The sequence below is a fragment of the Polypterus senegalus genome, chromosome 15, assembly GCF_016835505.1.
Source record: "Polypterus senegalus isolate Bchr_013 chromosome 15, ASM1683550v1, whole genome shotgun sequence".
NCBI lineage: Eukaryota > Metazoa > Chordata > Cladistia > Polypteriformes > Polypteridae > Polypterus > Polypterus senegalus.
The window spans coordinates 124,217,219-124,242,593 of NC_053168.1; the positions used below are offsets into that span (position 1 = coordinate 124,217,219).

Here is a 25,375-nt window from a genome sequence, read left to right on the forward strand (position 1 = left end):
GTTTGCTTCCTGGGTCCTCCTTGCGTGGAGTTTGCATGTTCTCCCCGTGTCTGCGTGGGTTTCCTCCCACAGTCCAAAGACATGCCGGTTAGGTGGATTGGCGATTCTAAATTGGCCCGTGGGTGTGTTTGTGTGTGTCCTGCGGTGGGTTGGCACCCTGCCCAGGATTGGTTCCTGCCTTGTGCCCTGTGTTGGCTGGGATTGGCTCCAGCAGACCCCCGTGACCCTGTGTTTGGATTCAGCGGGTTGGAAAATGGATGGATGGATTTGTTGTTAATGGTTCTTTAATGTATATAATATAAAAATAAAATCATTTTCTTGTTCTTTACTCTTCAAATATCCGTTCCCATATCGGAGTATACGAGGAAGTCGAGGGGAGAGCACTCACGATTTTTTTCTTTTTTTTTTTATTGATTTTATTAAACGCAAGTAACATTCCATACAATCAAGTCACGCCTAACAAAACTAAATTCGATTCAACCTCACCCACTTTTAACTAATATATTTTTGCTCATAAAACTTTCAACCCCATTCAGCAGAGGTTACTATATTGGCTAAGATGGCTTTATCCTCTCATTTGATATTTCCAGATGATGTGTCTCATAATCTTTATACATTTTGAACTTGAATGAAAACTAACCATTTATGCTGATCCAACATTAGAATGCATGTCAATATCAATATCAATTTATTTATAGAGCACATTTAAAACATCAGCAATGCTAGGACTAAAGTGCTTTGCACAGAGCATACAATATGCATAAAATAAAAAATAAATACAATAAAATACAATAATACGACCAGCAATAAACTGAATCAATCAAATGAACTAAGAGGGGAGGACCATCCATGTCACTGAAGATCACAGAAAGCAAGAGAACAGAACTGCGTCTTCGATCTCGTTTTACATTTTTCAGTCTCGTTCAATTGAGGGTGACTCCTTAATGTCGTAAGGTAAAGAATTCCACGGCTGAGGTGCAGCAGCTGCAAAAACCCTGGCCCCCTTAGTTTTGCACTTAGTACGAGGGACCACAAGAAACAACTGACCGGTAGATCTAAGTTCTCTGGATGGCTGGTGTGTAACCTACAAATTAGATACATAAGCGGGAGGATACCCATGTAATGATTTAAAAATCAGCACCAGCATTTTATAATCACTTCTAAAGCTAACTGACAGCCAATGTAAAGAGGCTAATATTGGAGAACCGAATCAAACTTTTTTGCCCCCACTATAAAATGAGCAGCAGCTTTCTTTTACCAGCTACAACCTGTGTATCAGGGATTTGCTGATCCCAGAATACATCGAGTTGCAGTAATCAAGCCGAGAAAAGATAAAAGTAGGAGTAAAGCACCCCTAGGAGATAAAAAAAAGGCTTAACCTTGGCTAAAAGACGAAGCTAGAAAAAGCAACTCTTGACCACATGTTTCTCAAAAGAGAGGTTCCTGTCAAAAATAACCCCAAGACTCCACACTTGAGGTTTCAAAAGTCCACAAAAGAGCGAAGAAGTTCAAAACCAAGTTGAGCTTTGGCTGCAGGACCAGCAATCAGCACTTCTATTTTATCCTGATTGAGATCAAGAAAATTGTCAGCATGGCTCAGTTAGTCAGGACTCGGGTGGCTGATGCTGCTCTTGGGATTTTTAAGGATGGCTGCAAAATAAATAAAATGAAGCTGAGACCTTTGCATATCTGCTGGTGCTTTTGAAAAAGTACAACCAAATACCAAAAATTGCACCAAATATGGTTAGAGAATGTGGCTTTGCACGGTACACTGATTAAGTGTGCATGCAAAATTCTCTTATGTGCCTGACAGACGTAGCTTAAAAAGTGTCACCAAGGTAGGCTTGCAATACACGAAACAGCCAATGTTAGAGGCCCGGAGTTTGTCTTATGTTTTAAATAACAATCTATCCAGCCAGCCATCCATTATCCAACCCCCTATATCCTAATTACAGGGTTATGGGGGTCTGCTAGAGCAAATCCCAGCCAACACAGGGTGCAAGGCAGGAACAAATCCCGGGTAGGGTGCCAGCCCACCGCAGGGCACACACACACACACCCACACATTAGGGACAATTGCAGGTTGCCAATGCACCTAACCTGCATGTTTTTGGACTGCGGGAGGAAACCGGAGCACCCGGAGGAAATCCAGGCAGACACGGGGAGAACATGCAAACTCCATGCTGTGATTCAGGTGCTGCCCCTGCGCCACTGTGCCGCCCATAACAATCTATATATTTTTTATATAAACCACCCTTCATTATGAAAAAGAAAAAAGCTGTGATGAAAGCACATTATTAAATGATGAAAGGCTCACCAAATTAAAGAAGAAATCCAGCCTGTGAAGTGTCACTTTACCACCATATCTGGCATCAACATTATTAAGTTGTTACCACAGGCTGAGTTTTTCCGTTGGCTGCTGCAGTATAAAGATTTGATCTGCAGTTACAAAACAAAAAATGCACAAATGTTACCTGTTTCGTTACTGAAATTGCATTTCCTGATCTGAGCAGTTTCACAATTCACTTCAGATGATTAAATTGTCAAGTACTTACAAGAAAAAAAGGCTGCCAACCAATTTAAAAAAAGACAAACGTCACCGATGCACATGACATTGGAGTAACGATCCGGTGCCGGTCACACAACGGTGCGCTTTAGGGTGCCATGTAGGCTAACACATTAGCACCGTTAGCTCGCGGACACAGCTCCCTAAATTTAAATCAAGATTCTTTATCTTCTTTATTCCTAATATTGCTAAAATGAAGTGTTTTTGTTCTCTCTCTCAGGATTTCAAGGAAATGAGTTAGACCATGCGGTTAACAGGACGCAGTCCGCAGTCACAAACAGAACTTCTACAAACAAAAGTAAGTCAATTATCAACAGTATATGATTAAAATCGTACTACCCCTCTGTCTGTCTTTTGAATTTTTCATCTTCCCTTGATGTTATTTTTCCCGTTCTGCACACTCAGGATCGCATTTGAACCCTCAGATCACATTTTGCCTCTTGGTTTGTCTGTCAATCACACAAAAACGACTGAAGTGATTTTCACAGAACTTAAACAACTTAAAATATAAGATATATATGGTGTGTGGCTGTGCGAGAGAATAACAAGCTTGAAAGAGAAAGAATTTTTTTTTGGGGTGCCAACTTGTCTGTCCCCATATACTTCTTAGTGCAAACAATAACAAACGCATGATGGTGTTAAAGAAAGCAAAAACAATCGGCACCAAGATAAGGTGGCTGTAATTCAACGTTTCTCAACCTTTAAGTATTTGCGACCCGAGTTTTCATAACAGTTTTAATCGCCCCCCCTAATTTTGAAACCCTAATAAAATGTATTCCTATATTTTTTGCTGCCGACACACCGCTACAAGTTTTATTATACCTACTTAACTTTTATCAACATTTATCTAACTCTATATAAACTGCTCAAAAAAATTAAAGGAACACTTTGAAAACACATCAGATCTCAATGGGAAAAAGAAATCCTCCTGGATATCTATACTGATATAGACTGGGTAATGTGTTAGGAACGAAAGGATGCCACATCGTTTGATGGAAATGAAAATGATCAACCTACAGAGCCCTGAATTCAAAGACGCCCCAAAAATCAGAGTGAAAAAATTATGTGGCAGGCTAGTCCATTTTGCCCAAATTTAATTGCAGCAACTCCAAATTGTACGCAGCACTTTGTATGGCCCCTGTGTTCTTGTATACATACCTGACAACATCGGTGCATGCTTCTAATGAGATGACAGATGGTGTTGTGGGGGATCTCCTCCCAGATCTGGACCAGGGCATCACTGAGCTCCTGGACAGTCTGAGGTGCAACCTGGTGGCATTGGATGGACCAAAACATAATGTCCCAGAGGTGTTCTATTGGATTTAGGTCAGGAAAGTGTGGTGGCCAGTCAATGGTATCAATTCCTTCATCCTCCAGGAACTGCCTGCATACTCTCACCACATGAGGCCAGGAATTGTCGTGCACCAGGAGCCACTGTACCAGCATAGGGTCTGACAATGGGTCCAAGGATTTCATCCTGATACCTAATGGCAGCCAAGGTGCCTTTGTCAAGCCTGTAGCGGTCTGTGTGACCCTCCATGGATATGCCTCCCCAGACAATCATTAACCCACCACCAAACTGCTCATGCTGAATGATGTTACAGGCAGCATAATGTTCTCCATGGCTTCTCCAGACCCTTTCACTTCTGTCACGTGCTCAGGGTGAACCTGCTCTCATCTGTAAAAAGCACAGGGCACCAGTGGTGCATCTGCCAATTCTGGTATTCTATGGTGAATGCCAATCGAGCTGCATGCTGCTGGGCAGTGAGCTCAGGGCCCATTAGAGGACATGGGGACCTTGGGTCACCCTCATGAAGTCTTTCTGGTTGTTTGGTCAGAGACATTCACACCTGTGGCCTGCTGGAGGTCATTTTGTAGGGCTCTGGCAGTGCTCATCCTGTTCCTCCTTGCCCAAAGGAGCAGATACTGGTCCTGCTGATGGGTTATGGACCTTCTATGGCCCTCTCCAGCTCTCCTAGAGTAACTGCTTGTCTCCTAGAATCTCCTCCATGCCCTTGAGACTGTGCAGGGAGACACAGCAAACATTCTGGCAATGACACGTATTGATGTGCCATCCTGGAGAAGTTGGACTACCTGTGCAACCTCTGTAGGGTCCAGGTATCACCTCATGCTACCAGTAGTGACACTGACTGTAGCCAAATGCAAAACTAGTGAAGAAACAGATGAGGAGGGAAAAATGTCAGTGGCCTCCACCTGTTAAACCATTCCTGTCTTGGGGGTCATCTCATTGTTGCCCCTCTAGTGCATCTGTTGTTAATTTCATTAACACCACAGCAGCTGAAACTGATTAACAACCCCCTCTGCTACTTAACTGACCAGATTAATATCCCAGAAGTTTCATTGACTTTATGCTATACTCTCATTAAAAAGTGTTCCTTTGATTCTTTTGAGCAGTTATATTTTTCTAGTATCAGAATGTAGTTTAAGTTAATTTGTTTTGGTTTCAATAGATTTCTTTTTTTCACATTTTCGCGCCCCCCTTTTTTGTTACTTCCCCCACAGGTTAAGAACCGCCGCTGTAATTAATTAGTCTTTTAGGTCTGCCTTTGGAAAGTCTCGGAGCTCCTTAGCTCTGGTCATTCTGGGTAGAAGTTACGCCTCCTGCCGTGCAGTTGTGTTTTTATAGCCCATTGGCCAGAAGGGGCGGAGTCAGTTACCCTCACTGGGCGGTTTCTCTGTACTGTGGAGGAAGAAAAAGACAAGAGAGTTAGCAGCAGCGCCCCCTCTCAGTCCAGGGTGGTATAACATACCTGGGAAGAACGTGGAGGGTAATCCTCTGATGCACACGTGTGAAAAGTGTTTCAAAAATGTCAGGGGGGTTGGAAATGTCAGCCAAAAGCTGCATACCGGTGCTCCAAAATGTCTGAGAATTTTGTATTTATAAAAAAGCTGACCTAACTTAACATGACGTTTCAAACATTCAAGCAGCGGTTGTAATGCCTAGATTGCAGTTTGTGAAAGTCTTGCAGCATATTAGTCTTTCTACATTTTAAAATGTACACTTTAAGGCTTATCGAAAGTTCCACTGAGAAAGTGTGTGTTATTGGGGGTTGGCGCATAAACCAAAACCGCATTATCAGGATGAAACGTTTCAGCCAATGGTAACCACCTTGGCACGTTGTTTAAGGTTTGGCTGTACTTTCACTGAAGGCCGCATCCCACGTCAGCTAATGGAAACAAAGGCGGTGGGGGTGTGATGGGGGGGATCAACACAAAAATCACACCTCACTCAGAAACAGCTGTGTGTACTTTCATCAAACATTGTAGTTTACATTATTGTTCACGCAACTTAAAAAATCAGCTTTAGGGAGTTCCAAGAAGTTCATTGGGGAATCGTAATGGGAGGTTCAACACCACAAAAAACACGCTTTCTTCTTCTTCTTCTTCTTCTTATTCCATAGGCTCAATGCCTGTAGGGGTCGACTGTCTGCTGCATCAGTTCCTGTCACTTGGCTCCATCTCTTGCTATTGTTGTCAGTCTAGCAATATCCTTGCCGATTCAATCTTCCAGATCATCTGCCCACTCTCGTCGTGGCCTTCCCTTTCTATTTATGCCAGCCATGCGTCCAAACATAACTATTTTAACGAGCCTGTGTCAGAATAGATTCGTCTTACGTTTGACGATCTTTTGTACTATATTCTTTTTGGCACTCACTTGTCATTGCACTGACTCTTCGCTGCCGTCAAGTTTTCAGTGCTCTTCTGCAACAAAAGCCAGTAGCCGGTCTCTATCTCGTTGTTTGAGGGTCGATGTCTCTGTTGCGTGAAGTAGCCGTGTTTCTTTTCTTTTTCCAATTGGATATCAGACAGGTGAGGTGACTTGCTCAGGGCTACAAAGTTTAAAGTGGCGGGATGCTTTATCACAGCAAACTGAAGGACATCACCAGACCAATATGGAGTACGCTTAGTCATCCCATTAACTTCTCTTGTGTGTAAGTATGTAACGCATGTATTTGCTAGCTATGCTTTTAGAAAGCGTTTCTCAACCTAAAACCTGTTTTCATAACAGTTTTAATCACGCCCCCCCCTAACATTCTTTTGAAATGTAGATGCATATTTTATTATACCTACTTCATTTTTATCGACATTTATCTAACTCTATATTTATTGTTCTAGTATCAGAATGTAGTTTAAGTTAATTCATTTTGGTTTCAACAGATGTTTTTTTTTCATATTTTTGATTCTCGTTTTCTTTTTTCCACATCTTCACGCCCCCCTTTTTGTTACTTCGCACCCCCCAAGGGGGGCCCACCCCACAGGTTGAGAACCACTGCTTTTAGAAGTTAATTAGTTGATAAGTCACTCTGTGATGTTGTTAACCAGGACAAACGCTCTGTGTAAAGTGTAAACTGACTGATAAATCATTTATTAAGCTCACTAGAAAAGTTGCAACATTAAATGAACAATAAATAGCGTGGATTAGATTCTGGTCACAGTGTGGCTGCAGTCTTGAGTCCAATGCTGCCAGGGTTAGCCCCGGCTTTCTGGTACTCAAGAATGACAATTACTCCACCGATTACATCTTCAGGTCTGTACAAAGCAGCACATATAAAATATTTCCATTATTCTATATTACTGAACTGAAACTAAGATCCTTTAAAAACATATTGGTGCTTTTTTGGTTTGATGATCTTCTTTTTGGCACCCACTTGTCGTTGCACTGACTCATTTGTGACCCTTTGCTGCTGTCCAATGTTCAGTGCTCTTCTTTATTTCAAAAGACAGTAGCCGGTCTCTGTCTCGTTGTTTGAGGGACGATGTCTCTACTGCGTAAAGTAGAACGCTGAATGACATAGATTTTAGTATCCTGTCTTACAAAAAACACGCATTACTCCAAAACAGCTGAGAGGATCTTCATAACATTTTGCAGGTATATACACTCACCTAAAGGATTATTAGGAACACCTGTTCAATTTCTCATTAATGCAATTATCTAATCAACCAATCACATGGCAGTTGCTTCAATGCATTTAGGGGTGTGGTCCTGGTCAAGACAATCTCCTGAACTCCAAACTGAATGTCAGAATGGCAAAGAAAGGTGATTTAAGCAATTCTGAGCGTGGCATGGTTGTTGGTGCCAGACGGGCCGGTCTGAGTATTTCACAATCTGCTCAGTTACTGGGATTTTCACGCACAACCATTTCTAGGGTTTACAAAGAATGGTGTGAAAAGGGAAAAACATCCAGTATGCGGCAGTCCTGTGGACGAAAATGCCTTGTTGATGCTAGAGGTCAGAGGAGAATGGGCCGACTGATTCAAGCTGATAGAAGAGCAACTTTGACTGAAATAACCACTCGTTACATCCGAGGTATGCAGCAAAGCATTTGTGAAGCCACAACACGCACAACCTTGAGGCGGATGGGCTACAACATCAGAAGACCCCACCGGGTACCACTCATCTCCACTACAAATAGGAAAAAGAGGCTACAATTTGCACGAGCTCACCAAAATTGGACAGATGAAGACTGGAAAAATGTTGCCTGGTCTGATGAGTCTCGATTTCTGTTGAGACATTCAAATGGTAGAGTCAGAATTTGGCGTAAACAGAATGAGAACATGGATCCATCATGCCTTGTTACCACTGTGCAGGCTGGTGGTGGTGTAATGGTGTGGGGGATGTTTTCTTAGCACACTTTAGGCCCCTTAGTGCCAATTGGGCATCGTTGAAATGCCACGGGCTACCTGAGCATTGTTTCTGACCATGTCCATCCCTTCATGACCACCATGTACCCATCCTCTGATGGCTACTTCCAGCAGGATAATGCACCATGTCACAAAGCTTGAATCATTTCAAATTGGTTTCTTGAACATGACAATGAGTTCACTGTACTAAAATGGCCCCCACAGTCACCAGATCTCAACCCAATAGAGCATCTTTGGGATGTGGTGGAACGGGAGCTTCGTGCCCTGGATGTGCATCCCACAAATCTCCATCAACTGCAAGATGCTATCCTATCAATATGGGCCAACATTTCTAAAGAATGCTTTCAGCACCTTGTTGAATCAATGCCACGTAGAATTAAGGCAGTTCTGAAGGCGAAAGGGGGTCAAACACCGTATTAGTATGGTGGTCCTAATAATCCTTTAGGTGAGTGTATATTAGTTCAACCAGTTTATGGAGTTTCAAAATGTTCATCATGAATAGAAACTGAATAGAGGGACAAAACAAAAAAATGGAAGTTTTAACTTCTTACATGCAACTGTTATCAATGATTCAATTATTAGACAAGTATTATTAATGTGTGATTAAACATCTATTTGTGCAACCACAGTAGATCTGAAAACACAAAGAAGTAGCATTCGTGGTTCTAACCCAGCAAAGAGTTACAGCAAATTATAGAATCCAAACGTATGCAAAAAGAATAAATTCTCAACTAAGGAGAGCAGAAAAATGGATCGAGAAGTAGTGGAGTTGACAGGTGGGGCGGTTACGCTTCTACCAGCAATGACAAAAGGTTTCACATTAAAAAAAAAAAACAAAACATAAATACTTTCTTCTTTACTACACACATCCACCTTGTGATTTTAATAAATAATCAAGAGCTCCGGAGTGTGCAGACTCCAAGCGGGTGCAGGCGCCACTTCGAGGTTGACCGGGGTGTTTGGCTGATCGCACATTCATGTGCAAATGTGAGCAGGTCAGTCAGGGGCTTCATTCACACCTCTGGGCAGGTAGGAGGACAACACCTGCACCCATCCAAGGCTGTAAAGGAAGAAGGAGAAAAGGAACAAGAACAAGAAGAAATGGAGGTTAAAGAAAGAGAAAGAGGCAGGATTGAGGAGGAGTCTGTGTGAGTGGAATGGAAGCAGCTGGTCAGGAAGACGGGCCTGACAGTAGCACACAGCTGGCACTTGAGGTGTAGGGGGCACGCCTGCTGAACAATCTAGGAGTAGGGGTGACCCAGCGCTCTGTGTGGTCTCCTGCAGTGGGGGCGGTGGACAGGAGATGGAGCACGGCTTGGTTTGGCACCCAACTGAATGCCAAAGGGACTGGCAATGGGGACCAGAGCCGTGTTATGGTTGAGCGCGCCTGTTGGTGGACATCTGGCTGCAGAGATCCCGTCTCGGGTAAGCAGAGGAGATGTCAGTTTTTTTCGAAAGGAGGCACTGTGGGATTGTTTTTAAGGAACAGATTCTGCCTGGGATGTTAACCTCTTTTTAATAGATTTTTTACTGTCGTGTCTGGGGCATTTTAATTTGCACCAGGATTTATAGTGGATTATTTATGGCTGGAGCACGGCACTTTTGGACACTTAGTTTTTCTGTAAATAAAAGCACTTAAACACTTTCCACCAACACCTTGCCGACTGTGTGTCCTCATTCGTGTATGTTATCAAGGCTTTCAGGTCCAAGTGGCTTCCGGAAGCAGCTCGGGAGTGTGGAGCCAACCCGCAAAGTCGCCCACTTTGCCTGCTTTTAAATAAAATTTGCACAAAAGTAAATATATTGTGGAGGCATATTATATTTTGGCTTATTTCCACTTGCTGTATCTCTGCATTGGTCAGTTATTATTATTTTTAGTTTCTTGTATACGAGGTATAGGGAAAGTATTGTAATCGTCCAAATAATCAATGTCGAGATTTTGATGAATCTCAACATTTTAGACCTCCCTGACTTTCTCATATATGAAGTATAGGGAAGAGTATTGTAATTGTCCAAAAATTCCATTTCGAGATTTTGTTGAATCTTAATGTTCTAGACCTCCCTCAGTCCGAAAAATACCATTTTTGGAATTATGTCTGTGTGTCTGTCTGTCTGTGTGTCTGTGTGTATGTAAACACGATAACTCGAGTACGCTTTCACTTAGGTAAACTAAATTGTGCATACAAGTGTTAGGTACAAAATGTAGATTTCTATCCACCTTTGCGTTATTTCCATTAACTCGAAGCGGTACTTTACGTTTTATTCATGCAGCTGCAGAGTCTGATTTATAATAATTATTCAATATATTATTAATTTGATTTGATTTGTTTTTGATGGTTCTTTAATGTACATAACATAAAAATATAATCATTGTCTTGTAGCGGTCCGGTGCCGCTAAGATTCACGCCGTCAAGCTGACGGTGATTTATTATTGAGGATCCCAGGGACGCCCCCAGCCTTGGCCCGCCCGCACACACTCACAAACGGAGACAAAATAAAGCACGCTGGGAAATAAGGACAATTAAGAATATAATGAAATTAAATAATATAAATGAAAACAATAATACCACCCCTGTACCCCTGCGGTGATATTACATTAAACATATCAACACAAACACCACACAGCAAAGTCCATGGAATACCAAACTGGATGTAATGTGAGATGACAAGAGTAAGTCCAGAGATCTGTATGTTGAAAGGGAAGGAAAAAACCAGACCTACCGGTAGACACTGCAAGGGTGAAGATGGATGGATGGTTCAGGAGCGCTCCTTTTCTTGCGGGGAAGCCAATAAATCCAAAATCAGTCCTCAGCACACTGGTAGACAGATGATCCAGACCCTCAACAACGAATACAATCCAGGACACAGCAATTAAATATGACTTAATTAACAGAAGGCAGTCTGACAGGTAAACGACACACAAAATACAACAAAAAACACTTTTTCCTCCTTTGGCCACCTGCCCTCCTTTTAAACCCCTCTGACCACCTTTGACCCCAACAGCCCCTGCAGGGACTGCTGGGAAACGCAGTTTTAATTCATAGTAGCCCTGCTACAGTCTTGCGGTTTACTCCTCAAATATCCATAACCACATCTGAGTATACGAAAAACGACGAGGTGGGAGCACTCCCGATTTTTTGTGGAAATTATTTCTTTACTCTCTTTTGCTAGTATGATGACAGATTGACAATCTTTGACACTCCTGATTTTTTTTATTAGGTACATTTCTGTGCCAGTATCATCTCAGGGTGTCTTCCAAAGTCATTAATCTCTTCTGTTTCTACCATATACAGTGGTGTGAAAAACTATTTGCCCCCTTCCTGATTTCTTATTCTTTTGCATGTTTGTCACACAAAATGTTTCTGATCATCAAACACATTTAACCATTAGTCAAATATAACACAAGTAAACACAAAATGCAGTTTTTAAATGATGGTTTTTATTATTTAGGGAGAAAAAATCCAAACCTACATGGCCCTGTGTGAAAAGTAATTGCCCCTTGTTAAAAATAACCTAACGGTGGTGTATCACACCTGAGTTCAATTTCCGTAGCCACCCCCAGGCCTGATTACTGCCACACCTGTTTCAATCAAGAAATCACTTAAATAGGAGCTGCCTGACACAGAGAAGTAGACCAAAAGCACCTCAAAAGCTAGACATCATGCCAAGATCCAAAGAAATTCAGGAACAAATGAGAACAGAAGTAATTGAGATCTATCAGTCTGGTAAAGGTTATAAAGCCATTTCTAAAGCTTTGGGACTCCAGCGAACCACAGTGAGAGCCATTATCCACAAATGGCAAAAACATGGAACAGTGGTGAACCTTCCCAGGAGTGGCCCCGACCAAAATTACCCCAAGAGCGTAGAGGCGACTCATCCGAGAGGTCACAAAAGACCCCAGGACAACGTCTAAAGAACTGCAGGCCTCACTTGCCTCAATTAAGGTCAGTGTTCACGACTCCACCATAAGAAAGAGACTGGCCTGCAAAAACGGCCTGCATGGCAGATTTCCAAGATGCACACCACTGTTAAGCAAAACGAACATTAGGGCTCGTCTCAATTTTGCTAAGAAACATCTCAATGATTGCCAAGACTTTTGGGAAAATACCTTGTGGACCGATGAGACAAAAGTTGAACTTTTGGAAGGCAAATGTCCCGTTACATCTGGCGTAAAAGGAACACAGCATTTCAGAAAAGAACATCATACCAACAGTAAAATATGGTGGTGGTAGTGTGATGGTCTGGGGTTGTTTTGCTGCTTCAGGACCTGGAAGGCTTGCTGTGATAGATGAAACCATGAATTCTACTGTCTACGAAAAAAACCTGAAGGAGAATGTCCGGCCATCTGTTCGTCAACTCAAGCTGAAGCGATCTTGGGTGCTGCAACAGGACAATGACCCAAAACACACCAGCAAATCCACCTCTGAATGGCTGAAGAAAAACAAAATGAAGACTTTGGAGTGGCCTAGTCAAAGTCCTGACCTGAATCCAATTGAGATGCTATGGCATGACCTTAAAAAGGCGGTTCATGCTAGAAAACCCTCAAATAAAGCTGAATTACAACAATTCTGCAAAGATGAGTGGGCCAAAATTCCTCCAGAGCGCTGTAAAAGACTCAGTGCAAGTTATCTCAAATGCTTAATTGCAGTTATTGCTGCTAAGGGTGGCCCAACCAGTTATTAGGTTCAGGGGGCAATTACTTTCACACAGGGCCATGTAGGTTTGGATTTTTTTTTCTCCCTAAATAATAAAAACCATCATTTAAAAACTGCATTTTGTGTTTACTTGTGTTATATTTGACTAATGGTTAAATGTGTTTGATGATGAGAAACATTTTGTGTGACAAACATGCAAAAGAATAAGAAATCAGGAAGGGGGCAAATAGTTTTTCACACCACTGTAAATAAAGAAGATGACAGAAGTTTAGCCAGTTTTTGAAAAATAGAATGTGAAAGGAAACTCAGCTGTTTTGTGTATTGGGAGTGCAAAGGTTGTGTTGCCTGGGGGCCCATAGTGAAAGGTGCCTCACTCATTATACAGGGGTGGGCAAAAGGAGCTTAGCAGTTGATTGTATGGAAAAAGATGCAAGTTATGATTTCTGCACTCCAAGCATGCTTTAATAATAATAATAAGAAGAAGAAGAAGAAGACAAATAATACTGGTAAATAATACAATAATAAATCCATCCATTATCCAACCCGTTATATCCTAACTACAGGGTCACGGGGGTCTGCCAGAGCCAATCCCAGCCAACACAGGGCGCAAGGCAGAAAACAAAACCTGGGTAGGGTGCCAGCCCACCACAGGGCACACACATCCACATACTAGGGACAATTTAGGATCGCCAATGCACCTAACCTGGGAAGAAACCGGAGCACCCTGAGGAAACCCAGCACGGGCCCAGCGAGCCCGGGTCTCCTAACTGCGAGGCAGCAGTGCTACCCATTGCGCCACCGTGCCACCAATAATAAATACAGTAAATAAATAAATAAATAATAATACAAGAATAGACTCTGTGTTTGGTGTACTCACAACTGTAAACCTACTTTTGCCCACCCCTGTATAATGGCCGCAGCTGTTCCCCGGTGAACTAAAGTGCAGTGCCATGTCTGAGTGAGGTACTGTACTGTACATCGCTAAAGGGGCAAAAACCAAACCTCGCACAGCCAGTTCAAAAGGGCTTGTTGCACCCCTGATCACTAAAACCTGTTATTTTGTGATGTTAAATTAAAGACCTCTGGGCTACTTGGATTGGTGTTGTTAAACTGGCCCTAGGGTGTGTGTGTGTGTGTGTGTTCACCCTGTGATGAACTGGCACCCTCTCTATGGACTGTTCTTGCCTTGTGCCCCCTGCTTTCTGGGATAGGCTGCAGTTTGCCTGCAATCCTGTTCAAATTCTAAAAATGGATGGATGGATGGAAATTGGTTGTATACTCTTAAAAATAAAAGTGCCAGAGTGGTTCTTCAGAGCGATGCCATAGGGGAACCATTTGTGGTTGCCAGATTACCATTCCACATAAAGGTTCCAGAAAGAACTTTGATTTACTTAGATGTGTAGCAGGCTCCATAAATAGCCATGAATAGAAGGTAACAGATTTGTGAAATACTGAGGGGCCATGATTTTGAAAGTAGTCTTGCTCCATGCATCCAGTAACACAGGCTAAATCCGGGCTTTCTTAATCTGTTAATGTCCTGCGATGGACTGGTGCCCTGTCCAGGGTCTATTCCTGCCTTGCACTCTTCGCTAGCTGGTCTGGCTCCAGCAGACCCCCTGCGACCCTGTTCAGGACCAAATGGGTTAGAAAATGACTGACTATTATTGTCTTGCAGTCTACCATCCATTAAAGATTAAAGTTTTCTTGTATTTCTGCATATTAGGACGTTTTCCAAAGCACAAAGAACCAACTTCATATGCAAAGGACCCTTCCCAGAATGAAATGGTGCTTGGTTAAGCATTGGCTCTATGAGGAACGACACAACCCAGTAAAAAATGATAAAATGCCATTAAAGAGCCAACAATTTTAATAGTGCACTGGCGCCCTCTTCAGGTGTTGTTCCTGCACGGAGCCCAGGGCTTGCTGGGATTGCCTCCCGCTTCCCCATGACCCTGATCTGGATAAGTGAGTAAAAATGATATATGGATGGATGGAGTGAGATTCAGACCACCGGACAGGGACAATGGTGGTCATGCTGTCATTGTACTGCGCACATGTGACAATAACACAACATTTTTATTAAAGTGAAACCTTAACATTTTTAAGGAAGCCAATGCTAACAACTGCCTATCATTTCTAGGTTCACTAGAGAGAAGCTGTGATGATATAAAATGACAAATGGGTCAACATTTAAAAAAACACATCAATATTTTTTTCTTGGCTTAATCCATTTATTCCCGGGCAGTGCCAGGTACTTGCACTAGTTTATCCTAAGCCCACTGAACTCATGCAGTAAGTGGTCCTGTTAAGAAATTCATTTGCACATTATGGGCTCATTTATTTCCTGCAAGTCAAGTTGGGGAGCATGCACTGGTACAGTGTGTTGCTGCACCCACTACATGGCAAAACAACTCGGGATACCGGCTGGCAACCCCGTAGGCAGACATGTGGTCCACTGCCACCCTCCAGAAATGACACTCTGTCATAGCCAGATGTTACGTAGGTGACCCCTTGGTCTGGTCCAGTCACTCGGGTCCCCAACAATGAGGATCTTATGAGCTGGATCACCCTCAGGGAAACACGCCACATGGCCGTAGTGCCGTAACTGACGCTCCCTCACGATGCAGGTAATGTGCCTCATTCGGGACTACATGAGTAACACAAAGTCAAACCAACGGTACCCAAGGATCTTTCCTACAGCTGTTGGAAAATACAAGCAGAGCTTTTGTGTGACAACAATAAAAAAAAATACTATTGTGTAGCAGCTATGAAACTGGTCGCCAAACCACAAGGTTGTTGGTTTAATTCCTGCCTCTGCCCCACTGTGTGATGAGCAAGCCACATAAAAGGAAAAAGCTGCGTGATGTTGCTGTACTTGTAAAGTGACCTGAAAGGATGTTTACTATAGAAAGGTGTCACATCAAATAAAGACGAAGACATGACATTTCTATGGTGCTTTTCTCACTACTGAAAAGCACATTACATAGGCAATGGGGGGCCACTTTTACACATGAAGGATGTGATGGCATCCATTTTTTGTGCCAATGTTAGGGTTGCCAGATTAGAAAATTAGAAATACAGGCACTCTTAAAATCTCTCTCTACATTACTATATATATACATTTATAGATGCCCCCTAAACACCCAGACCAATATATTATATAAAAGTAGAGACACAAGTTAAAAACATAAAGCAAGGCTTTTAATGGGTTATGAGGAAAACAAAAGTAAAATCATTTGAAAATTATTTAATACAAGCTAAAAAAAATTCTGTAAAAGTGAAATCATTTGAAAATATTTCTTTAATACAGACAACAGAGGAATATTGTTATTATTTAATACAGGCAATTAGAAAAAAAGTGGGCCGTGGCGAGTAGTAACAACACCGCTTGTCGACAGTCACTGTATGTGGTACTGCTGACCCAGAACTGCACAGCAGCGCGGCTGGAGAGCAACACGATAAGAGTGTCGCCGTCCTCAGCCAACCAGAGCAAGTGAACAAGTTACAAACAGGCAGCAAACACGAGTTTCCTCGTTACATTTGGGTTATTTTCATCAAGAGAATCTGAGAACAGAAAGTATAATTACTTATAAAGTTACAACTAAGTACCGTAAGAAGGTACCGTATATACTCGAATATAAGCCAAGTTTTTCAGCACCCAAAACGTGCTGAAAAATGTCACCCTTGGCTTATATTCGAGTCAGGTCCCACTGCCACCGCCAACCCGCACATGTTCAGTCTCTCCCTGTGCATTCCCTGTGCAGCGAGAGAGAAAGAGAGAGAGAGAGAGAGAGAGAGAGAGAGAGAGAGAGAGAGAGGGTGACACACACAGACACACGCGAGAGAGAGACACACACACCCGCGAGAGACACACAGAGACACACACACACACACACATGCATGCGCGAGAGAGACACACACACACCCGCGAGAGACACACAGAGACAGACACACACGAGAGAGAGAGAGACACACACACACCCGCGAGAGACACACAGAGACACACACACGCGCACGTGCGTGCGTGCGAGACAGACACATACGAGAGAGAGAGACACACACACACAGACACACACGAGAGAGACACACACACTCACACACACACAGAGAAAGAGAGAGATCAAGATAGAGCGAGAGAGAGAGGGCTGGACGCATAAGGCCAAGAAGGCAGTTAAAGAATGCACCAGGCTTGTTTTTAAAGAGACAGATCCGAGCATTGTTTTAACCTCATTGTATTTAATGAAGACTTTTTTCCATTGGATTTTAACCTCCACTTCACTTCTGTTTACAGCGATCGGTTTGTAGCGTGCATTGTTGCAATGTTACTTTTCGTGGTGATTTATTAAATTATGGATTTTTTCAAATGTTAATTTTTTTCCCTGTGCTTAAACCTCATTAAAAAAAGTGTTTTTAGCGAGTGGTTCGTAGCACTATAGCGCAAACTCTTGCTGTGTTCATTTTCTCTGTTGTTCAAGGTTTTCTTGTGTTATTCAATGTTTTTACATTTAGTTTACTATTACGCTGTGCATTCTATGGTATTATTAACCATACCAAGATTATAAAAATCTTTAAAAAAATATATTTACATACAATTTGTACGGTCTGGAACAGATTAATTGTATTTACCTACAATTCTATGGGGGAAATTACTTCGGGTCACGACCAAATCGGATTACGACCAGAGTTTTGGAATGAATTACGGTCGTGACCCAAGGTTCCACTGTACCTGGTTTGGTCTGCGGGCGGCAGAAGAACTGCTGCAGGCTGTGTGGTTCTGTGCAGCCTCTGTGAGACTCATTCCAGGCTGTGTGCTCAATTAATGAGCTGATGCTTCAATTAATGTACGGTAATATTATTGATATTTATTTTGATTATTGAAACTTACCAGTAGCTGCTGCATTTCCCACTCTAGGCTTATACTCGAGTTAATAAATTTTTCCAGTTTTTGTAGGTAAAATTAGGTACCTCGGCTTATATTCGGGTCGGCTTATATGCGAGTATATACAGTAGTAAAAATATAGTTTTATTATGAAATTATGAACTAAATATGGAATATTTGGGTATCCCTGAAAGGTCAGTACGGGACAGAGAACACAATGATCAAATATAGGACATGTCCCATATATAAGGGACGTCTGGCAACCCTAGCCAATGTGCTCACCACACATGGGGTGAGAGAGATAATGTAGATCGTCTGTTAGGGCTGGGCGATGATCAGGGGGTCAGGATGATAATTTAGCCTGGCCCCCCTGCTCTTTACAAATCATACCAAGGGATATTTAATGACCACAGAGAGTTAGGGCCTTGGTTTTATGTCTCATTCAGTGGATGGCACCATTTTGACAGCACTGTGTCCCTGTCACTGCACTGGGGCAATGGGATCCACACACAGAGCACAGGGTAAGTGCCCCCTGGTGGCCTCGCCAACACTTCTTCCAGCAGCTGCCCAAGCCTTTTCCTACATGGCCCCTCGTCCAGGTACAGGCTCGGCCTGAACATACGCTAGCTTCAGGAGGATGACCTGTTCTGAAGTGCATGTGGTATGGCTGCCCGATAAAGACTGTCTGGTGTATCAAGTGTTATCTGTTTATGAGATGAAGTGCTTTACACATACATTTTAACACACATGAAAGGCAACAGAGCCAAAAAAAAAAGGTTAATTAATGACAGCCTCAAAGTGAGTCAGCGGTGGGGTTCAAACCAGCAGTCTTGAGGTTTGCTGTTCATCTGCTTTTTAAGCCATACAGCTGGCAGAAAAGTTTCAGCTGTGGCTAAGCGAGAAGTGGAGCGCTGAGCAATGGCGAACTTTATTGAACACCACAGAGGAACCTCACAGACACTGTGGTGGTCTGCTTTGCTTTGCAGAAATGAAGGCAACATACTGAAGTAAATAAATAACTTAAAGTGCCAATCACAGGGAACATCTCTAAAAAGGAAAGTTCTGTAAAACAAGTCCTTTTGCCGTCAAGATTATCACCACAAAGGAAATGTTTACTGATTAGTCTTTGGCACCGTTCTGTTATCAGTTTATATAATTTTTTTTTTAAATTTATTAACATTCAGCCTAATAAAAGGACAACTGTCTGTGTGTCTGCCTGTCTGTCTATCCGGTTGCTTTGTTTCTGTCATTCCAACACAACCTACATACCTTTATGATGCGCCATCTGTTGGAATGACAAATACAATGCATTTTAGCACTACAAATCTTTCTGATGGGCCATCTTTTGGAAGGACAAATGCAATGCAATTTATTACTACAAATGTTTGGCATGTACAGTTTGTTGGAATGACAAATGCAATGCATTTTATCACTAGAAATATTTGTGATCTGCGGTGGGTTGGCGCCCTGCCCGGGGTTTGTTTCCTGCCCTGTGCCCTGTGTTGGCTGGGATTGGCTCCAGCAGACCCCCGTGACCTTGCAGTTAGGATATAGCAAGTTAGATAATGGATGGATGGATGGATGTTTGTGATGCGCCATCTGTTGGAATGAAAAATGCAATGAATTTTATCACTATAAATCTCTGTGATGGGCCATCTTTCGTAATGATAAATGCAATGCAGTTTATTACTACAAATGTCTTGATATGCACAATTTGTTGGAGTGGGAAAAGCTATGCATTATATCATTACTACTGTTTACGCCAATTTGTTGCAATGAGAGATGAAATACATTTTATCACTAGAAATGTTTGTGATGCACCATCTGTTGGAATGAAAAATGCAATTCATTTTATTACTAAATGCATTACAAAATACATTCCAATAAATGGTGCACTGCAAACGTTAACGCAGATGTCTACGTTGAGTACTTTGATCTCAACACATCTTAGACAGGGCGCACATCTAGGTTATTTTTTTTAAATCTTTCACCCTAAAAGTAAATGAGTTACATCATTACTTGAATGAAACAGGACAATTTTTTTCTCACAATAATTTTCTACAATTATGAATGCTTTCATTGGTAATGTTTTATAGCGGTGGTTTCTCACAGTGTGGTCCACTTTATTCATTTTTGAAAAGTTTTCTCTTACTTTTAATTGCAAGGCCTTTGATTAGATCCTCAAAACTAATCTTACGCAACACATCTGCTTGCACATCTTAGTAAAGATAAGACATCCAGCCTGCCTCTATACAGTAATTGCTATTTTAATATTATTTTAACCATTGTATTTATACATCTTTTTAATTTAATGGGCAAGCCCCTTTTTGTAGAACCTGGTTCAGCTGCATCATTTGCAGTTTTGCACCATACAGTTTGTGGTAAATCCGGCAACAGAAAATTTCTGTGGTCTTCTCCCACACCCCTCTTGATGCCCTAAGCCTGTGGTTATTTTGCTTAATGGTTAATCCATCACTGACAGGCCTGGATATCAGACTACTCATATGTGTTATGCTACTCAGCTCTCTAAATCATGCAGTCCACTGCCGTAGGGTCAAATTCCCAAAAGGCCGCTACCCCTCTCTGCCGTCATAACCCAGCTGAACGGAATATTAGACCAGGGGTCCCCAACTCTGGTCCTGGAGGGCCGCTGTTGCTGCAGGTTTTCATTCTAACCATTTTCTTAATCACTGACCTGTTTTTGCTGCTAATTAACTTCTTTTGAATTCATTTTAATTGACTTGCTCTTGAAGACTCAGACCCAATTGTTTCTTTTGCCTTAATTAGCAGCCAAACAACAATGAGATACAAAATGAGCCAAAACAACTGATGTCCATCATACAGTATTTGAAAATAAAGAAAGATGAAGGTCTCAGGAATGCTGATCTGCTCAGGTCCACAAAACATTTAACAGTGGTCTAAGAAAAGAGAATCAAAGAATTAAGACAAAAGTTAAAGGTGAGGTGTTTGAGACCAGCAATGATGTATGGAGCTGAGACATGAGCAGTAAAGGGAAAGAAGGAGAAGTTAGATGTGGTAGAAATGAAAAGGTTGGAGTTACAAAGAATAAGAAATGAGACAATCAGAGGTGCAACAAGAGTGGGAGAGATAGCTAAGAAAGTACAGGAAAGGAGGCCGAAGTGGTGTAGACATGTGATGAGGAGAGACAATGAAGATGTGGGCAAAAGAAAGATGGGAATGCAAGTCCAGGGGAAGAGAAAGTGAGGGAAGCCAAAAGTGGAGGTGAATGGACAAAGTAAAGGAAGATCTGATGGGAAAGGGCTTGAGGTGGAGGAGCGAGCTGAATGGAGAAGGTTGATCAGGCACATCAACGCCACATGGAAGTGGGAAAACAGCAAAAGGAAGATGAAGAAGATTAATTATGCAACGAGTACAGAAAAATGCAAAGTAGTTTGAAACAGATTTACATAAATGGAGCCCAGCAGCATCTGCCCGTTAATAAACTAACCTCCATTGGATTAAGGTAATCATCTGATATCTGGACTCTGGGAAGAATTACAATGGAGAAAATGTCTTTAGATATGCTGAGAACACGTAAACTCCACATAGTTAATTAGATTCGATTCAATTAGATCAATTTTATTAACCCCTGAGGGGAAATTCAAAATTAATGACAAGGCCAAGATCTGGACCAGGAATCTGGAGCTGTGAGCAAGTAGCATCCACCCTTGCGTCACCCTGTTCATTTTGTCTTCTGTCATTCGCTGTTTCCCATGTGGCCTTAGGGTGGTCCACAAACCAATGTAAAGAGTAGATGTTTGTAGCATCATTTCTCCACAAGGCTGATATTTGTCCATTATGGATAGCTTGCTTACCTGTGAAATGTTGATTGCTAAATTTCTGAACATTTTATTTTTGTTGTTACTCACGTAATCTTGCGTGAGGCTCTCAACTGTCTAAGTGATTAGTAAACAACAGAATAAAGTAAAACGAAACAGAACATTTTGGTACTATGGTGGAATTCCCACAACGTTCTAGTAGTAAGTGGAAGTGTCCAGCACATAGTTGTAAGCAGGAGTTTCAAGAATATTCTGGTAGTAAGTGGAGGTTTCCAGAACATTCCAGTATTAATAAGGACTTTCAAGAACATTCTAGCAGTAAGTAGGAGTCTCTGTTTAAGCCCTTTTTGATGACAGAGTCTCAGCAGAAACAAAGGAAAAGATGGTATAAAGCCTGCAGAGGCCACCGTTACCAGGCCTTAATAGACACCTTAAAGTGACAAATTAATGTTGACTTATGTTTATCTTTTATTGTGTCTTCTATTTTTCTATTCTTCATTTTGTAAAGCACTTTGAGCTACATTTTTTGTATGAATATGTGCTATATAAATAAATGTTGATTGATTGATTGATTGATTGATTGAAATGAATCTGAACAGCTGAAGTTGGAGAATCTGGTAATAGAACACACCAACATCCATCTTTGATGTCCTTATGGACGAAGGCAAAGAAAGGAAACCATAAGAACAGTAGACAGATGATCCCATCTTCAACAAATTTTGTGACTGCTGGTACCCATAATGGTAGTGAATGATGCAGGTGAAAGAAGAATTAGTCTCATCGTAAACTACAATGACTTACTGACAAAGGGCGAGGAACACAAATGGTTTGCTCTTCGACTTCATCAAAGACAGAGCTAATGTGGTAGTCTTGCAAGTGTGGATAGTGTGGATACATGACGTAAAAACTTCCAAATGATGTGACCTCTAAATGTTGTTTATTTTCATTAAAATGTGAGTTTGTTATAAATATGATTGGGATAAGAGGTCCGTGGTGGAGTGCAGTTTTTCAATAAATAATCACGTCCATGAGCATGCAGACCCCCGATCGAGTGTGGGTGTGTGTGACTGTGCGTCGCTCTGTGGTTGATTGGGGTGCTTGGCAGATCGTGCACTCACGTGCAAATGCGAGCTGATCATTCAAGTGCCTCATTCATTCCTTGGAGGAAACAGACTATTACACACAAACCCCATCAGCCAGGATACAAGAGGCATGGCAGAAAAGGGGGAAACACAAACAGAAAAAAAAAAATCAGGAACAAGAAAGGAAAGGAAGGAGAATGAAAAGAGATGGAGGTTAATGGAAAGGAAAGAAGGATGAAAGAAAAGGTCAGGTGCGATTTGAATGGGGAAGCAGGGAAATGAGCCCCGGATGAGGGCCAGACCCTCAAGAAGGGAGCAGATGGGCTGCTCCTGCTGAGCACTCTTTGGAGCTGGAGTGACCAAATGCTCTGGAAGTTTCCCATGGAAGCCCAACGGACTGTGGCAAGAAAGGGAGCAAAGCGTAAAGCTTGGCCTGGTGCCCTGTAAACAGAGTGGCAACAGGGGCCCGAGTTGGATTACAGGGTTGTCTGCGCCTGCTAGTGGATGTCTCCTCGTGCTGAGGGATCTGCTAAGGGTAAGCCAAAGAGACGTCAGATTTTAGAAGCACCAAGGCGTGTGTTTTAAAAGAGAATATATTTGCTGTTGACTTTTCTGACCTTGGTTTTATTGGATTATTTATTTGGAATATTCTAACCTCCGCATCCGCCTGATTTCATGGATTAGTTATTGACTATTTATGCAAGATCTTTTTTTGCTCTGCACTATTTTCTCTTTATTTTTCTTGTTTTAATTAAAGCCCTGACACTTCTGCACCAACCCCTTGCTGAATGTGTGTGTCCTCATTTGCCCGGCTCAGCTTGGTCTGTGACTATCGATGCTTACGGGTTCCAAGAGGTTCCTTGGAGCCAACCCGAACCATCACAATGATAAAGAATAAGAGTAGCCTTGTGGAGAACTTGAATCGGTTAGATTTTATTTTTTTGGACCACCCTAGTGTGGCATAATTTATTATTGTCATATATTTAGTAATTTCATTGAACACAAGGCGAACTACAACATTGGAACAAACTCTATTTGTTTATTCATTGTCAGGGATGCCAGGGGCCATGACCCGGCCGGGACGCCAGGAGGGACCGGAAGAGGGTCAGAGCCCTGCCTGGATCACGTGGGGTTTGCCTTCCGGGTTGCTTTGGGGGCCACGGGTCAAGGGTATGGAAGTCTTTCCCTGTATGGGCCCATGGTCACCGCCAGGAGGCACCCCAGTGCCTTGGGGATCTGTTACCCCAGCACTTCCGCCACACCAGGAAGTGCTGGGGGAAATTATGGGCCGGAGAGCAGCGGGAGGACAGCCGGCACTTCCGCCACACTGGGGCGTGGCCAGAAGAAGATTGCCGGGAACACCTGGGGCTCATCCGGGTCCTCTATAAAAGGGGCCGTCTCCATTCATTCGAGGCTAGAGTCGGGTGGAAGGAGGACGAGGCAAGAGGAGCTGTGGAGGCGGCCCGAAGACAAGGCATTGTGGCCAGGACTGTGACTGTTTTGGGGTTTGTGCACGTGACTGAGGTCTGAGTGACCATTGGCTGGGGTCTTAGTGACCTATTATTGTAAATATTTTGTATAATAAACGTGTGGTGGTGTTTTAACAAGATGTCCGCCTGTCTGTGTCCGGGCCAAGTTCACATCATCTACTCTTGGAGCACAGGCAGGCTGAGTGAATTACTCAGGGTAACATAGAATGACGTCTTTAATTGGCTAACTGAAAAGATTACAATATGCAAGCTTTCGAGGCAACTGAGGCCCCTTCTTCAGGCGAGATGTAATACAGAAACTGGAGTTCCCTGTGTTTATATAGACACCAGTACAGGTACTGCATTGGAAAACCTTTAAGTGAGACATCTGAGGCCGGGGTTATACTTCACACGACATGACGCATGCTACAGCAGAATCTCTTGCTACGCAAGCGTTGTAGTGTTTATACTTGCACGTGTACTTTATGTAAATCTGGAGAAATCCACCAGGTGGCAGTGCAAGATATCATCACGGTGAGAACAGGTGTCGTGAATTGCCTAGAACACTCACTAAATTCCGATGACACCTTACCACAAAAAATGATGATTTGAAAATGATGTTTATTAATTAAATCCATCAATCCATGGATGTGTCCATTCCAGCAAGCATTGGGCACGAGTGAGAAACAATCTCTGGACGAGGCCTCAGCTCATCGCAAGGTGAATACAAACACTCACATACAGTGGCGTCATTTTACCGGCACCAAATGCCCAAATCTGCATATCTTTGGAAGGAAACTGGAGCACAGTGTGGAATCCCAGCAACATAACTCCCTACGAGACACCAGTGCTACCGCTCCGCCACCGTGTCACCCCCATTATTAACAGTATTCATTATTTAAACGAAATTAACGGTTTATCTGTAAAATGTAACATACACACTTTAATGCATTTCATCATGAAAGTGATATCAAGTATAAATCTAAAGATTCTAAATGTGCAGAGAGTTGGAATATTAGACATTTAATGTGTTCTGTGTGGTGATCTATTGCTGCTTGCCGTAGCGATTAAAAACTGGGATGACGGTTACAGCGATCTGCTTTAATGATAAAGTAAATTACGAGGTTAAAGTGGACATTTCGAGATTAAAGCCGAAATTCCCACTTTAATCACAAAATACATGTTTTCACCGTGTCCTTTATTTTTTTCTCAGTGGCTCAAATACAGCGCTGTACATTATGTTGCTGTTGTGAAGTTGCA

General features: G+C 42.3%; 1 protein-coding gene across 6 annotated transcripts in view; it reads left to right on the forward strand.

Moving 5' to 3' along the window:
* LOC120515556 (T-cell differentiation antigen CD6-like) overlaps positions 1-25,375 on the forward strand; it is a 95,134-nt gene that overhangs the window by 18,098 nt on the left and 51,661 nt on the right. For 5 of the 6 annotated variants that reach the window (XM_039736637.1, XM_039736638.1, XM_039736634.1 and 2 more), the window contains exon 2: positions 2,787-2,864. The exons of the other annotated variant lie outside the window; for it this stretch is intronic. In XM_039736637.1, coding sequence (XP_039592571.1) covers positions 2,787-2,864 — 78 coding nt within the window. The remainder of the gene's footprint in view (positions 1-2,786; positions 2,865-25,375) is intronic. 6 annotated transcript variants of the gene reach the window in all.